A 15,589-nucleotide genomic window follows, 5' to 3' on the forward strand; every position below is an offset into this window, starting at 1 on the left:
CCAGGGAGGTTAGAAGAATAAAGCTGATGCCTACAGCTACAAACGACTGAATCTTTTCAAGCATCTGTTCTAGTAGGAGACTGAAGAGATAGAAGAACATATCTAAAAAGAGCAATGTGTAACTGGAATCCAAAACTTCATCATAGCTGAAAACAGTATTTTTTGCAGAAGAAGTCAACATATCTATGGATCTCAATTGCAGATGAAAACTTTTGCTTGACTGACTGCAGGAAAACAACTGCCAAAGAAAAAGTTAGGCTAGGCAAAGAAACCAATTCCTCTTACATCAAAAGCTCTACTTCTTAAGATAAAATATAAAACAAGTAAGGAAACCAAAACACAGAAGACACCTCTACATATCATTAATGAGCAATGATGGGCAGAAGATGGGCTAGTGTCAACGAGATGGCACTTCGGCTCAGACCACTTCTCTGCAGGAAACTTTCAAAAGTCAATGCATTATTTTTAAAACATTCAGAATTGCCTATCATCTTACATCTGTAAATGAGATTGCTTTGGTGAGGATGGAATATTTTTCCAGGAACAGCAGTAAGGATGACGCATTCACCAAAACATCCAGCTAAATTCCAAGAACAGACTTGATATTTAACTATACACACAGTAGTCATGTGGTAATTTAGAGTAAGTGGCTGCCCCTTACACACAGCAGACTCCCAAGTCCCCTGAAGCAACGTGACAGTGACACTCGGGGCACAACACTCCTTCCCTGCAGCAGAGAACACAGTATTGGCCACTGCAGCCAAACTCACAGCAACAAAGGACTCTGCCTTGGTAAGTTCTCAGGTTGTCATCACAGGCAAGGTGACACTGGAACAAACAGGTGACAGGACACATGGCACAACTACCCAGTATTTTCTCATGTATCTCTGGGGATACTCCTGCAATGAAGCTGCTCCAAAAAGGAACGGATACTTTTTCTGAATGTGTTTTTAATTGCAACAGTAAAAACAGCACCAGCGTCTATCAAAAGGTAAGATGCTCTTACCAAAGGAGATGTAATTAATAAAACAAGTCTGAAAAGGAGGCTGCAGTTGACCCAGGTTGAGCAGTTGACCACAGCACCTTCGGATCAAGGCGAGGGCAAAATGGGAGTCCCTTGGATCAGTCATGAGGTTTTATAATTGTATTAAGCTTCTCCTGCTGTAGTCCTTGACCATACCACCACACGTGATAAAATATTGCCCCCAATGGCACTGCTTGCAGTATGATTGTACAGGCTCAGACAATCTCTTCAGTAATTCTGAAGACCATTTCTCTATTACACTAAATAGTTGTTTAGCAAATGCACAACAGGAAAACAACGAGCAACATAGGCAACAACAGTTCTTTTATCAATTTCTCATCACTTTTCCTCGACCACCTATATTAAGTAATTAATATAGAAAACACATCCCACTGCTCCAATAAACACCTTCTTAACACCTGCCTAGGAAAGGTTTGATCCAGGGCAATTTCACTTGATTTGACTTACAGGTGTAAAGCAATTCAATAAAGCCCCTTCCATTAAACAATGTGAAGGACAGTATCAGTTTCAGTATGGATAATTAATGACAAGCTGGTAATCTAGTAACAGGTCTCAGTGTACCTGCTTATTCCTTTGTTGTCCAGCTTCAGATATAAGACAGGAAGGAGAAAAATTGGTGCTTTTTCCCCCACCAAGCAATCTACAGAATGCCAGCTTCTGCTTGTCACTACAGAAACCACAAGTAAAATTAACTTGTGAAGCTCACTGATACAGGATGTTATAGAGGGCAATATAAGAATCAAAAGGAAACAAAAAGCTTTTTAGCTCACATAAATTAAATATATTTAAGTATATTAAATAGATGCAGCATATCTATTAAGATGGAAACAACCTTTGCCTCAGCAAGAAACTAAGCAGCAAAATACCTGAACTAAGGACACCCACTGGGGAGAGATCCCTTGTACATCCACGCATTGCACATGCTATTTCCCTGCGCTTGGGCGACCTCAAGATAATGAGCACCACATGACATAGGATGTAAGGCAAATACGAGTCTCAGGAAGCCTTCTGTCACTCAGCTCTGGGTCTCTAAAAATGCAGATACAATGTATGTTCAAGATTACTCCCATTTTCTGAGAAAAATCAAACATTTGCGTGATATGAAACACAACAGCACATACTGGGTTAAAAGTGAAGAACAATTACAAGTTCATCTATCCTGATTTCCCACTGTTGTTTTTAGTTAGGTATTTCAACTTGTTCCATTTGAAATGTCTTGTTAGGTCAGAGCATTCAGCTTCCACTGATGAAAACCTCATTTTTAAAAATAAGTCCAAGCTCACTCAACACAAAAATCAAGTGACATTTCTGGTGCTGAAAGTATTTGTAGGAACAAAACACATAGCATCACATGCCAACACCTTTAGCATTCTTTTTTTTCAGTATATCCCCTACAATCTTTCCTACTTAACAGACTGCTGTGACATATACACCTCTGCAAATATTAAACTAGTACTGCCATCACTCCTGTTGTTTTTAAGCAAAGAAAAAGTCACATTTATTTTGTAGTAGCAATAGTTTCTTTTTTATTTTTAATATACTTTAGGAAACAATATACAAAGCTGAGCTTTGCCACCATTTTCAAACGGTGGGTTGCTCCAATTACACAAATTCAGCGTTTTGTGATGGTTAAGAACAGCAGTCAGCACCAGACTTAAACAGTTAGCTACAACACAAACATCCTTCGAAATGAAATGTCATAATATCAAGACAGGTAAACCAGGAGTTAACATATGACAACTTTCGGGGAGGTGTCTTAAATCATTCTTGTTGAATTTTATATTTCATTAAATATTTTATACACATTTTCCTGTTTACAAGTTTTAAACAAAACCTCCCTTGAGGAATTATTTAAGTACAAAAATGTTCAACAAGAACAGTTCTAATAAAGAGTCCCCAAACAGACCAAATTTTAATGTGTTGACCAAAGGAAATGAAAACCAGTGTTTCTTTGCTTTTAACATGTTTATTACAACAGATACAATTCACATCTGACTAGCTTTTTTTTTTCCTCTTTCCCCTCCCACAACCATGTTAACATGTTCATTGGGCTATTTCCTTATATTTGAGCAAGTAATGTACTTTCAGCACACATGCCCAGCAGTACTATAAGTCCATTCTTACAGGGTGCAAATGGAAATACGTTTCAATAATTTATACAAACAAGTGGGTTATGCTCAATCACTGCAATTTTAAGCTACTGTACACAGGAATGAAAAGATTATAGAAAAAGTGCCATAGCAACAGTGCCTTAAGAAAAGAGAAAATTAGAAGCATTAAAAAGCTGGTAAAATCAGATTTAGGATTTCATGGGGAAATGGAACACAGAAGATGAAAAACATTTCTCTGTAAAACAGAAATGGAGAAGCACTGCTCTTGACTCGGTGCAAGTGTGGAAACAGTTGTTTCGTGGTAATTTGTACATTGCCCAAACTGTTGCAGCCTTAGACACAGATCGCCTGGCGCTTGCATTGAATTTTAGGAAATGAAAGATCTTTGAACGATAAATTAACTAAAAAAAAAAAAAAGAAAAAAAAGGAAAAAAAAAAAAGAAAGCTAATTTTGCAGACAGGTTTACATGTAAGAGGCTAGGTATTTAGCCACCTCAGCATTGATTAGTTTTGGATGTCTAAGCTCTGATACACATGGCTTCCCATGGCTTCACTCTACAAAATATATTTACAACGTGAAGAATACATCTACAAGAAATCTACATTTCAAGGGTTTTACAAATCATTCTTGTATCTTTCCCCTGAATTTGACTCCCTCCTGTCCCCTTCCCCATGTCAACTTTTTTTTTCTGCCCAGCTCAACGGTCCAAAGTCTACTCAAATGCAGCTCAAAAGTGTTAAGACTGGGCATCAGTTTAATAGTTCCTGTACTCAAAACCATGTGCAATTGTTTACAACTTTTCACACCATGAAGGAATTCTGATTCTTTAGCTTTTCAAGTTCTTTAATTTGTTGCCTCAAAAATAGTATCCTGTAAGAGAAAAGAAATAAATTAGTATAAACATTTCCATTATACAGATATATTAAATAACATCTACACAAGTACTTCTACAATCTCAATGAAAGATACCAAGTTCTTTAGCTCCACTAATAAAATTCAGATATTAAGTTAATTCCCAACCTCTTCAATAACTTCCAAATATTGTATGCAGATGCATAGAGACCTGGTGTGTTTGAAACCTTAGTTCCAAAAATTAAGTTGTTCTATTTCATTATGCCTTTTAAGTTGCATATAAATATTCTATAAAGTCCAAAGCAACTTTAATCAATTAGGAAAAAGCATCCAATTCAGGAGACTTTTGTAGAACACTTTTCAAATATGTGCCCAGTTCAGTAAAGATGAATTTTCTACCAAAAAGTAGGTGAAAAATTATTAAAATAGACACACTGAAAAAAGCCATTTAACTTAAAAGGTATGGGCATAAAAAATATAGCAATTAACTAAAAGAGCCTTTTCACATGCTGTCAGTTATGGTTAAAACAACGTATTTGCTTTGCCTAGAGATGAAGTTCCTTCTCAGGAGAAATTAAATAGTTCTATTCTGTGCAAAAGTACAGAAATAATATCATCATTCAAATGTATTGCCTTTAATAATCCCATCCTTTGCAAAAGCCTTCCCCCATCAACTTGTTACTTATGCCACGTATTCCACATCTTTGGGATTGCAGCAAAAATAAAAGATACATGTTACCATAGATTCAGAGTCATAATAATCGTTATTCATTGACAGCTTAAGGATACACAGTGTACAAGAAACAAGATGCTATTCACTGAGCTGAACAATGACATTTGACATGTTATTTCAGATCAAATGCTCACTCAGAAATGGAAGTGACACCTTAAGAAATAAACCCTGTAAAAACCAAGCAGTTCATTAAATATACTATAAAAATTGTAATTTATGTAGTGAAGTTATGAAATAAAACTTCACAAAGAATGGATGTTTTCAATTCTTTATCAGGAAATATTTACAAATATATTATAGCCTGCTTCTGACTAAAGGATTGCTTTACTAACTGCCAAAATGCAAGAGCTTCTAGGATAATGGTAGCTATTTAAACATCATGCAATGCTATTAAGGTAGCTTCAAATACTAAATCAGAATCACTGTGTTCAAACTGCAGTGTGATCTAATAGCTGGGATGACATCACTCAGAAAGGAAACTGAGTACGACAGCAGATTCAGGATCATGACTACTGGTGAAAAGTTTGAGCATGTATTGTAAAACTAAAGTTTTCAATCTTGCACAACAGTCTTTACAGCGTGGTTGTGTATCGCTTCAGTGATACACAAGACACCTGCTATTACTGACTTAAGAAGCAAACAAAGTCTACTTTGCTATAAGCAAGCATTAGCTTTTCCTTAGCTTGTGATGTAAACTACACCTGTTCAAACTTTAGACCTATTAGATGTCTCATATAACCTTCAGTGTTTCACACCAGCATAAACTGTGCAGATGTGTACCGATGTGGTCCATGCATCGTGTACGGGCAGATATTCTAGAAGCATGCTGAAATACTGAGTTAGCCAGTTTTTTGTAATGCTCTACAGTATCTGCAAAGATATTTTTCTATGCAAGTGGAAACAGACACAGAAGTTGCATATCTGGTTCTATCCACTAGAGGCTAAGAGGTGTCTGTGTGGAGAACAGGCAGAATGTACACTGTAGACAGCTTTCAAATGTGGCAGGTACCAGCATATTTACAAAGTCACCAGCAAACAGAACTCATGAGAAACAATGCCAGAATGCGAGTTCTAATACCATCCTGAAAACTAAAGATAAATACAGAGCACACACTTACCTTTGCTCACGCAAAGTTGCTTGAATTTCACATACTCGAACTAAAGACCTTAAATTCTTTAATTCAGTACAAATTTCTGACATATGGACACTTCCCATGTTATGGGCTTCCTCACGTAATCTTGATGCCTGCAATGGTTACACATAAAGGTTAGGATTTTGAATCATGCATTGGAAACAACTGGCTGTAGCCAGAGGATTGCTGGATGAGTGCGCCTTGGAACAGCAAAGCACTCTAATTTCGAGAGAGTACTGAATCAGTACATTAAATTCTCTATAAAAGCCCGTTTAGAATCATAAATTAACAACCCTAGATGCCAAGAAACTAACCCAGGCCTATGCTAAGGCAGGGATAGTTTAGATTTTCTTGGTCCTACCAAATGTTTACCTGACCATCTTGAAAGACAGTATGTGACAGGACTCTCGGTTTCCAAAGCAATTTGTTCAAGCAATTCAAACTCTCCATCCATTATTTCAATGGCAAACTTAAATCTCCCATCTAAATTAACCCGCAGTGACAAAACTAACTGAATGTCATCTACTTTCCAGCTACCTTATACATGAAAAAAAACCTGCAACCCTCTTCAGGTGTTTTCTTCCAGATAAACTCCATTATTCCAATATCCCCACTTAGTCAACTGGAGACAGGCAGAAGTATAAATTTAGAGGGCAGGACCTATTACCAATTCCCAATTTGTGCAGTCTTGTCACTGAACTGGATATGACTCCAGAGAACTCCTCAACAGCACCAAGGAGACCAGTATAATTACTCTGAGGTCCTGTGCAGTACACTGCAGTAAGGAAAGGGAACTTCTTGCAAGCGGCACATGGCAAAAATTATTTCAAATACAGCCTTCCCTGCAGCATTACTGTTTAGCAGTGTTATTCTCTGCTGTACTGGGTCTGGCTGGGATGGAGTTAATCTTCTTCACAGCAGTCCATGTGGTGCCATGTTTTGGATTTGCGACCAAACCAGTGTTGGTAACACACCAATGTTTTAGCTGTTTCTGAGCAGAACCTACACAGCATCAAGGGTTTTACTCTTTCTCTGTCTGACCCCCGTCCATGCAGCAAACAGGTTAGGGGTAGACAAGAGACAGGGAGGGAACAGTACTGGAACAGCTGACCCAAACTGACCACAGGGATATTCCATACCATACAATGTCATGCTCAGCAGTAAAACTGGAGGGCTGGCTGGTGGTGACTACTTCTGCATCACTATTCCCCACCCTCCCTCCTTTTACTCATCAAGCTGCCTTTACCTCAACTCAGGAGTTTCCACACTTTTGCCTTTCCAGTGGTCCCCCAATATCCTCCTGGGGGAGAGCGAACAAGCGGCTGTGTGGTGCTTAGCTGCCTACTGGGATTCACCCACAGCATCTGCTTAAGTACTTGTATACTTGTTTTTTCCTTCCCCAAAATAGTGTTATTTAGCACAGATCTTCATCAGCTTCTGGCATTTCTCCAGTTCAAAGAAGCACTTTGTGTTCTAATTCCCTACGTTTAAAGTTTGCTTTTCTGGACTGTGTTAACATCCAGGAGTACCCTGGCCTCCAGTAGGATATCACTTCACATGTCTTCACTGCACAAGTCTAATTACTGGATTGTTTTTCAGTTTTCCATATTAACTGCTTTTTTTATGAGTTGTTTGAGATAACTGCTAGTGGTTCAAGAATTGTTTTAGCTACTAATTACTGCGCAGCACATCTCTTCAAGTCTGCTGCTTTAACACATACCTGTCCTGGCTCATCTAATTTATTTACTTATTTATTTTTTAGTTTACTCTGGCATGTGCTCTTATATCCTAATTTTAAATTACACTATGCACCTGGCATCTACCTGAAGAAACCAAGGCATTACATATTTTAGTCTTTCCACTTTGATCTCTCTCACCTTCTTCACTATGTAGTGCACCTATACTTTCATTCACTTTTTCTTTTATATCAAATATCTACATTATTGCCTCAAGTTTTACTATTCAAAACTAGTCTATAAACAACACTGTCATATGAAATAATCTGAAAGAGCACACAGAACAATAAAGCACATAACACTTGGCTTTACCTTTACAAAGGTAAAAATATCCAACTGAGTACATGATTGCCTACCATTAGCTGAATTTTTTTATCTCTTTATTACCAATAAGAGAAAAAAAAACCCTCAAAAACCTAAGCACTACATAAATCATATATGCCTGTGGTGCACCATTTCTTTAAATGCACTCCACAGCAATGGCTCAGTGGTCTGACTCAGTGCAGGTTGGTAACGTCTTAAAATTTTAAAAAAATCAATGAAAAGAAACAAGAATACCTGAACTGATACCTAATGGGGTATCAGTCTAGACCGTGCTTTTAAGAGTCATCTTGAAAGTTATCACCCAAAAGTCTCCCTACAAGTGTAGGCTTATGCCAGCATGCAACCACTCTTCAAAAGACCAAAGTAAACTGGGCTAGGTAAGATTAATATCCCGAACAGACTGCACCAGACAGGGCAGCTGGTAAAAGGACTTGAACCAGGTTCAACAACCAATAGAGTTCCTTTGAGTAATACATTCCAAGCAGCTGACATGCATCCAGTTTCCCTATATTACAACAACAGGATAGGTTTCTTGCAGTTAGTTATAAAATATGGATGGCAATTCTACTGGGTTTCCCATTAAGTAAAAATAGCCCAAATTCAGTCTGAGTTCTCCATATCATCTTAAAAATTGGGTACAACAAGCAAGGCAGAGTACCTTTTTCACTGTGTACAGCTAACAACTCAGTAAGTAAAACTGTGGAGTAGTCTCAAACAGTTTAACTCTGTCACCTAATTCATAACATTTTCCACGTAATGAAAATATAATTATTAAAAAAATCTGCTGAAATTCAAAAGCACTGGAACCTTAAGCAAGACTGAAAATACTCAACTGCTGAAAGGCAATCACATGTAAAACCAGCAGGTCTAGCCTAATCTCTCTTCCTTCTCCTCTCTTCTGGTTAAGGACAAGCATCAGGCTTTTTTTTTTTTTTTTTTAATACTTTTAATTCCTACAAAAAGCAACCTGAGTAAGAAAAGCAATTTTTAAGCTACACGTTATGCACTCTCACAGGGAACAAAGCACAGGTGAACTCACCTGCTTTTCTGCGTGGTCTGCAGGCCAGCCTTGAACATGCTTTATAAGGTTTTCGTTGAAGTGTGCTGCTAGCGTAGGTGTCAATGAACAGGTGGGTCGTACAGATGGATTCTGGGGTGCAGGTGTTGAGTTTGATGCACTACTGCTAGAGGTATGATTTGGACCTGGTGATGGACTTCTTTGACTACTACAAGAAAGAATGAAAAAAAAAAATAAAGGTGAACATTTAAAAACATCTGTGACCCTACAGAGAAATAAACACTGAAATTCATTGCTTCCAGACACAAAAATACATAAAACATTCAAACCACAAGTAAATCCTTCTCGTAGACCAAACCTGTGCCACTTTTCTACAAACCTTCTACGTTTAGGGGAACAGTTTAAGTGCTACAATTTAACAGCATTGGGTTTTTTCTTGTTGTTTGGTTGGAGTTCTTTGTTTGTCTGTTTTTTTAATAGTGTTGCAATAATTATTAAGAACAAAGCCTTAAGTCCTGATCTAAAAATACAGTCATATGGGATTTGAGGAGTAACCATCTACTACTAATGCCAAAACACAAATACCTAGACGGTTTTGTGACATTGTACATCCTCACTTAAGGCACTCGAGAGAACAGAAGTATCACAGGAGCAGTATGTTTGTAGTCACCGATTTGACTGCTTTACTGGAACATACTCATGGTAACAAAGGTGGTACCTCACAGTTACATGCTCTTTGCCCCTACATATACTGAGAAATACTAGTATTAATTGTGTAAGTACTTAGACATTATTCCTAACAACTTTCCCACTGGCAGCAGCTTTCAACACAGGCCATAATTACAGTCTGTTTCTTAAAACTTTCTATCACTTGCAGGCAACAAGTAAGAAAGTATTATGAAGGAAAACCAAATTTTAAGTGCCTCCTGATTCAGCACCTAACCTGCTCCCTTCAGGACTGAAAACATCCTAACAAAATGCAACTTTGTAGTCCAATGCCCAGACATTTATCCTAATCAACTTACACTTGCAAAGAATTACAGCACTAAGAATTACAAACAGCCAACAAATTGGCTCTGACATAGACCTGTTGGAACGAGGCTAGAGAAGCCACTAAGTTGATCAGAGGGCTGGAGCACTTCTCCTGTGAAGACAGGCTGAGGGAGTTGGGGCTGTTCAGCCTGGAGAAGAGAAGGCTCCAAGGAGACCTTAGAGCACCTTCCTGTACCTAAAGGGGGCCTGCAAGAAAGCTGGAGAGGGACTTCTCACAAGGACAGGTAGTGAAAGGACACGGGGGATGGCCTTAAGCTGAAGGAGGATAGATATACATTACATATTAGGAAGAAATTCTCTACTTGGAAGGGTGGTGAGGCACTGGAACAGGCTGCCCAGAGAAGTTGTGGATGCTCCATCCCTGGAAGTGTTCAAGGCCAGGTTGGATGGGGCTCTGCATAACCTGATCTAGTGAAAGTGTTCCTGCCTATGGCAGGGTCAGTGGAACTAGATGATCTTTAAGGTCCTTTACAACCCCAGCCATTCTATGATTCTATGCAATTACACTGATACAGCACACTGGTCTGCAGCATCAAAGACTTTAACCTCATTCCTTTCATCATCCCCAAACTTGTTTAAAAGCTTAGAATATGAAAAAAATATCGTGCAGAAAAATTTTGGTAGGCACTTTACTAAATTTCCCTTCATTTCAGGCATCAGAAGTTGCAAAAGTTACATCCCTTTAAAGTAACTGGGAGAAAAAAGTGTTCCGTGTTCTCTTCAGTAATTGGCTCAACTTCTTTCAATGCCACTTACACTGCAAACACTTAATTGTAGAAATGTTCAGTTGATTAGGAAAAAATGGCATTCAGATTCTTAAGCTGTAGTTGAAAGTAGCCGAGAAGGTCAAGGGCAACAAGGGCTGTACATCAAGGGCAAATGAAAAGTTAAGGAACAAGCTGGTTTGCCCCTCTGCAAGGCAAGGGAATCTAGAGAAAAAGGACATGAAAAAGGCTAGGACAGTGCAACTTTTTTTTTCTGCTGTGTTTTTACGGGTATGGTCTACCCTCAGACCTCCCACAGGTCCAAGCACATCAGCAGTCGGTGAAAACAAAGTATTACCTACCGCAGAGGACGAAGTCCAGGAGCAGTTAAGCCAAGAGGACACACGTCCGTGAACCAGGCAGTAGGCACCCAAGAGCAGTCAGGGAGCTGGCCAGTATAACTCAGGTGCTGCATCACCTTGAAGCAGCATGGGGAACAGGCAAGGTTCCAAATGTTAAAGCCATCTTTTAGAAGCACAAGGATGACAACCTGGGGAACTATAGGCCAACTGACCTTTGGGAAAGTTATGGAGTAAGTCTTCCTGGAAGGGGTTCCAACTACATGAAAAACTAAAAGGCATAAAAAAAAGCGATCATAGAGTTACCAGGGAGGTATTATGCCTGACCGACCTCACTGCCTTCTATGATGAGATGACTGGCTCAGAGGACAAGAGCAAAGCAGTGACATTGTTTCCTTGACTTCAGAAGGGCCTGTGCCACCACCTGCCAAGCTGTTCGCTTATCCAATCCACCTTTCATGTGTACGGTGGAGAAAAACTGGAGGAACTGCTGGGCTCAAAGGCTGCAGTCAGCAGTATGAAGACCAATCACAGGAGTGACTGATCAACACTGGGACCAAGAGTGTTTAACATTTTATTAAAACCCCAGACAGCGGCACACAGTGCACCTTCAGTGAGGTTGCGCATGACACCTGCTTGGGGGGAGCAGTCAGTCTGCTGGAGGGTAGGCTGTTATTCAGAAGTACCTGAATGGGCAGACAGGAACCAAGTTCAAAAAAGGCAAATGCAGAGTCCTGCACGGAGGGTGGAATAAACCTGTGCAACAATACTAGAACAACCCACAGAACAGCACAGGCTGAGTGGGCAGAAAAGGACCTGAGGATCCTGGTTGACAAATTAAAGGTGAGTCAGGCCAAGCACATGCTGGGCTCTATTAGCAAGAGTTCGGCTGAAAAAAGCAATTCCTCCCCTCTCTTCAGAGCTTAGGAGATTCACAGTATCTGGAGCACTACATAGCAGGGAGCCCAAAACCAGACAAGAATTGAACTGCCACACCAGAGGAATCTGGCAGAGGACCACACAGGTGACTAAGGGCTGAAGCACATGCTGTATCAGGAGAAGCTGAAAGTTTATTCAGTCTGGAAAAGAGAAGGCTGAGGGGAAGGGGGTTGACGGATCTTCTTACAGATTTTTACTACTTGTGGGGAGAGTAGTCAGTCAGGCTCTTTTCAGAGATGCATAGTGACAGGACAAGAGGTAGAGACACAAGTTGCAGCAAGGGAAATTCTAATTAGGCATGAGGGAAAAAAAAATCACCATAAGGGTAGTCAAACATTAGAAGAAGAAGCTCGGAGACATTAGCAATTCAAACTTGCAAGTCTTACTCTAAGTTGAGACTTAAGTAGATCATAACTAGAAGTCCCGTCCAATCTAAATTATTCTAGGTTTCTATGTATTCATACAGCATCAACATGGTGATGGTGCAGAGAAAGGCTACCTTTATTAATGAAGTAGAATTGAGGAATAACCTTCGATGCTTATTTCCTCCTTAGTTCTAATAGAATTAAAGTTCCCCCTATGATTTACCTTCTCTCCATTTATCAACCTGGCTTCTCTTACTCCTACTTCATCACTAAAAAACAAAAAATCAACCTAACACATCAAAAATGCTTCAGAAAAATTAATAAAATCTGTGTGTTTCTCAAAAATACAGCTGTGTCTTAATTATGACTAAAACATACTGTCACAAGATATCCTAGCACTGCTGTGTTAGCAGCAGGGGGAGCTACGAATGCAGCAATGGTAGTTCCAAACTACCACTGTATTTTTGAATGCTTCACTAAAGGCAAATACCTGCCTTAGCTTAGTTAAAGACTGACTATACCACAGATAATGGAATGCCCCCAGAGAAGCAGTGTAAGATTACTCTGTTGAGTACAAGGGCATGAGGACAGGATGGTTCTGATATACATTTCTACAAACTACAATATCTTACAACCTAAAAAAGATGGAATGAAACATGTTCTCCCTCCAGCACTTTTCCAAGACAAAGGAAAAATGTTCCCAGTCCTTTTTGGAAACAAAAAGAAACTACCAACCTGATGAAACTATTAATTATAGAAACAGTTTCATTTTTAAAGCAGCCATAATTCATGGCATGTCTTTGGAATAATCTTTAACAGACAGACTCGCTGTATGCCTGCACTGTGTTAACTTCCTAACTTACATGGCTGAAATGTTCACAACTTTAAAGTCAGCAATTGCTACTAAGTTATTTTTTTAGACAGTGTTTCCTCCCCAACAAGTTAAAAATAATTTTATCTCCATTCACTTTAAAATTTTAATAGTAAGAGCAAAGGGAATGTACTTGTGATTAACTTCTGCACAATTAATCTGTATTTAATGTGCAGAAAAATGCAACCTTAATTCACAGAGCTGAAAAGATTTTGGACCATCTGTCCATAGTTCAGGTTGCCAAGCTGTTGTTTACTCCTATACAAGTAAAAGACATTAGCCCCCAAGAGCAGTCCTGAATCCAACTGACTGCTTGCACCTCCAAAGGAATAATCTGTTCTCTATCAATTCAGAAATACTGCCTGGACACAGGAAATCTTTTGCAGAAAGTAAATCTACACCTGAGCTGGTCCACTTTCATTCAACTCCACTGCATTCAACAGAAGAAAATACAAGTTGCACAGGTTTTTCCAAGTCATCCAGTTCCCTAATCTTCCACTTTTTGCAAATGAGGCACTTCCAAAGCAAACTGAAACACATGAACTCATGATGCACAATATACCAGTCAAAAGGTGTATTGATTTGAGACAGGATACAATACTCACACTGTCACAGTATCTCACACTGGCCTTCACTGCCTCCTGCGCTGCCTCCCCCTCAACTACGGGATGGTTCTACCTTCCACCCCCCCCTGCTGCAGCAGTGCAGCTGCTGGGACAAACTCAGCTCTCTCCACCAAAATGCTGGTGCCAAATGGAGCAATGGTTTGGAAAGGGCCAGCAGATCTCTAAAGGGAACTCACTGTGGGTAAGGGTTATGCCAGAGTAGAAAGTCCTGTACTCAGGAGGGTGGGCTACGGATTAGCAGGCCAAATGCCCACCAATATCAACTCACACAGACTCCAGGCCATGGTGAATGTTTCCAAGGATAAGACTATCTTTCTTAGGACAATTTCCTATGGGGAAAGGATGACAAGCAAAGAACAAAAGGGTCTGTGACTGAGAGCTGTGCCCCTAAACCTCACCACTCCTCATAAAAAGGTTTAGAGTGCTGCAAAGTATAATTTTACTTTTGGTACTGTAATTTGGAAAGATTTAAACATCCATAATTCCATCCTTAATTACTACAGACTGGAGCTGGTACACTTTGTCTTTATTCTCCTCAAAGAGATAAATGAGTTGTAGGTTTGTAACCTGACAAAGATTGGAATCAAGTGTCTGTAAAACAGCTAACATTAAAAACTCAAAAAATTCTGACTTGCTTCCATCCTCAAACTCATCAATATCACAGGGTCTACAGTAAAGCCAGTTACTGGGACACAACTGCCAAGCAAACAAAAACCCAACACCTCAAAAATCCCAAAACACAAACCAGATCCCTTCTCCCCACAAAACAGCCAAAACCAACAACGATTTGAAAATCTAACAATAAGTTAGTGCATTGATGATGCACAGACAAAGGTCCCCTTTGTTATTAGTCCCAGAAGGGCAGACAAAAGGACCTCGCTATTTTATGATCTGGAAAGCACCACTGTGTAGCTTCAGGTATGCTGACAATGAAAGAGTGATGTTTGTTTATTTGCTTTTTAATACCATACCCCACACCTTATTCGACCACTCTTAAAATGCAGCTTTTAAGTGCAACACCTTGTAGATTTACAGAACTTCTAAAAAAAGTCAACCTGCAACTTCCTCGTGCCACAGTTCTAGACTGTAACTTCCATCACAAAAGGATCTTATGACAGATCTTTGATTAAAGCCCCTGGAACCAATATCATAAAATGCACAGCATCCAACACTACAAAAGGCCTACCTTCCCAAAAATAAATTTCAAACAAGATACAGATTCTAAACCCAGATTCTTGTAAACCAGTGGTTAAACATTCGTATCCTGCAACATCTGAATATGTTGCAATGTTGACAACAAAGTCTGGCCAAGAAAAAGCATTTGTGGAACTTACTTAATTTTTAATGTTTTTCACTAAAGCAGCAAAATCACCTGATAAAAATTCATATTAATTTAAAAATCAAATTACACTACAGCAAGACACCACAAACATCTAATGCTAACAAAATCAGAATTATAGCATTTAATTCCATAGCTGCACAGAGAGACAAAAAATCCAAACTCAGAAATCACAATACAAGGAATCACTCAACAAATCCTCTGACTCCAAAGTGACAGGGCACAAATATGAATTCTATTTTGCTTCTATGAATGGAACTCCTGTGGTTATCCTAAAATGGAGAATCTACCACATTATTTGTAACAAAGATATTTAGCTGCATCCTCTCAGTAGCAACAGCATTAAATCGTATGTTCAATAAACAGGCCAAAGAAGAGTC

The 15,589-nt window shown here is 39.2% G+C and overlaps 1 protein-coding gene across 1 annotated transcript in view; it reads right to left on the reverse strand.

Moving 5' to 3' along the window:
* Window positions 1-2,801: 2,801 nt before the first annotated feature.
* Window positions 2,802-15,589, reverse strand: part of WAC (WW domain containing adaptor with coiled-coil) — a 57,094-nt gene continuing 44,306 nt past the window's right edge. Inside the window, exons 12-14 of the mRNA XM_027717297.2 lie at window positions 8,975-9,161; window positions 5,861-5,988; window positions 2,802-4,027 (exon numbers count right to left, since the gene is read on the reverse strand). Of these exons, the coding sequence (XP_027573098.1) occupies window positions 3,958-4,027; window positions 5,861-5,988; window positions 8,975-9,161 (385 nt within the window). The 3' untranslated portion in view covers window positions 2,802-3,957. The remainder of the gene's footprint in view (window positions 4,028-5,860; window positions 5,989-8,974; window positions 9,162-15,589) is intronic.

The sequence above is a fragment of the Pipra filicauda genome, unplaced genomic scaffold (assembly GCF_003945595.2).
Source record: "Pipra filicauda isolate LSUMZ 115617 unplaced genomic scaffold, ASM394559v2 scaffold1_size10287979_pilon, whole genome shotgun sequence".
Taxonomy (NCBI): Eukaryota; Metazoa; Chordata; class Aves; order Passeriformes; family Pipridae; genus Pipra; species Pipra filicauda.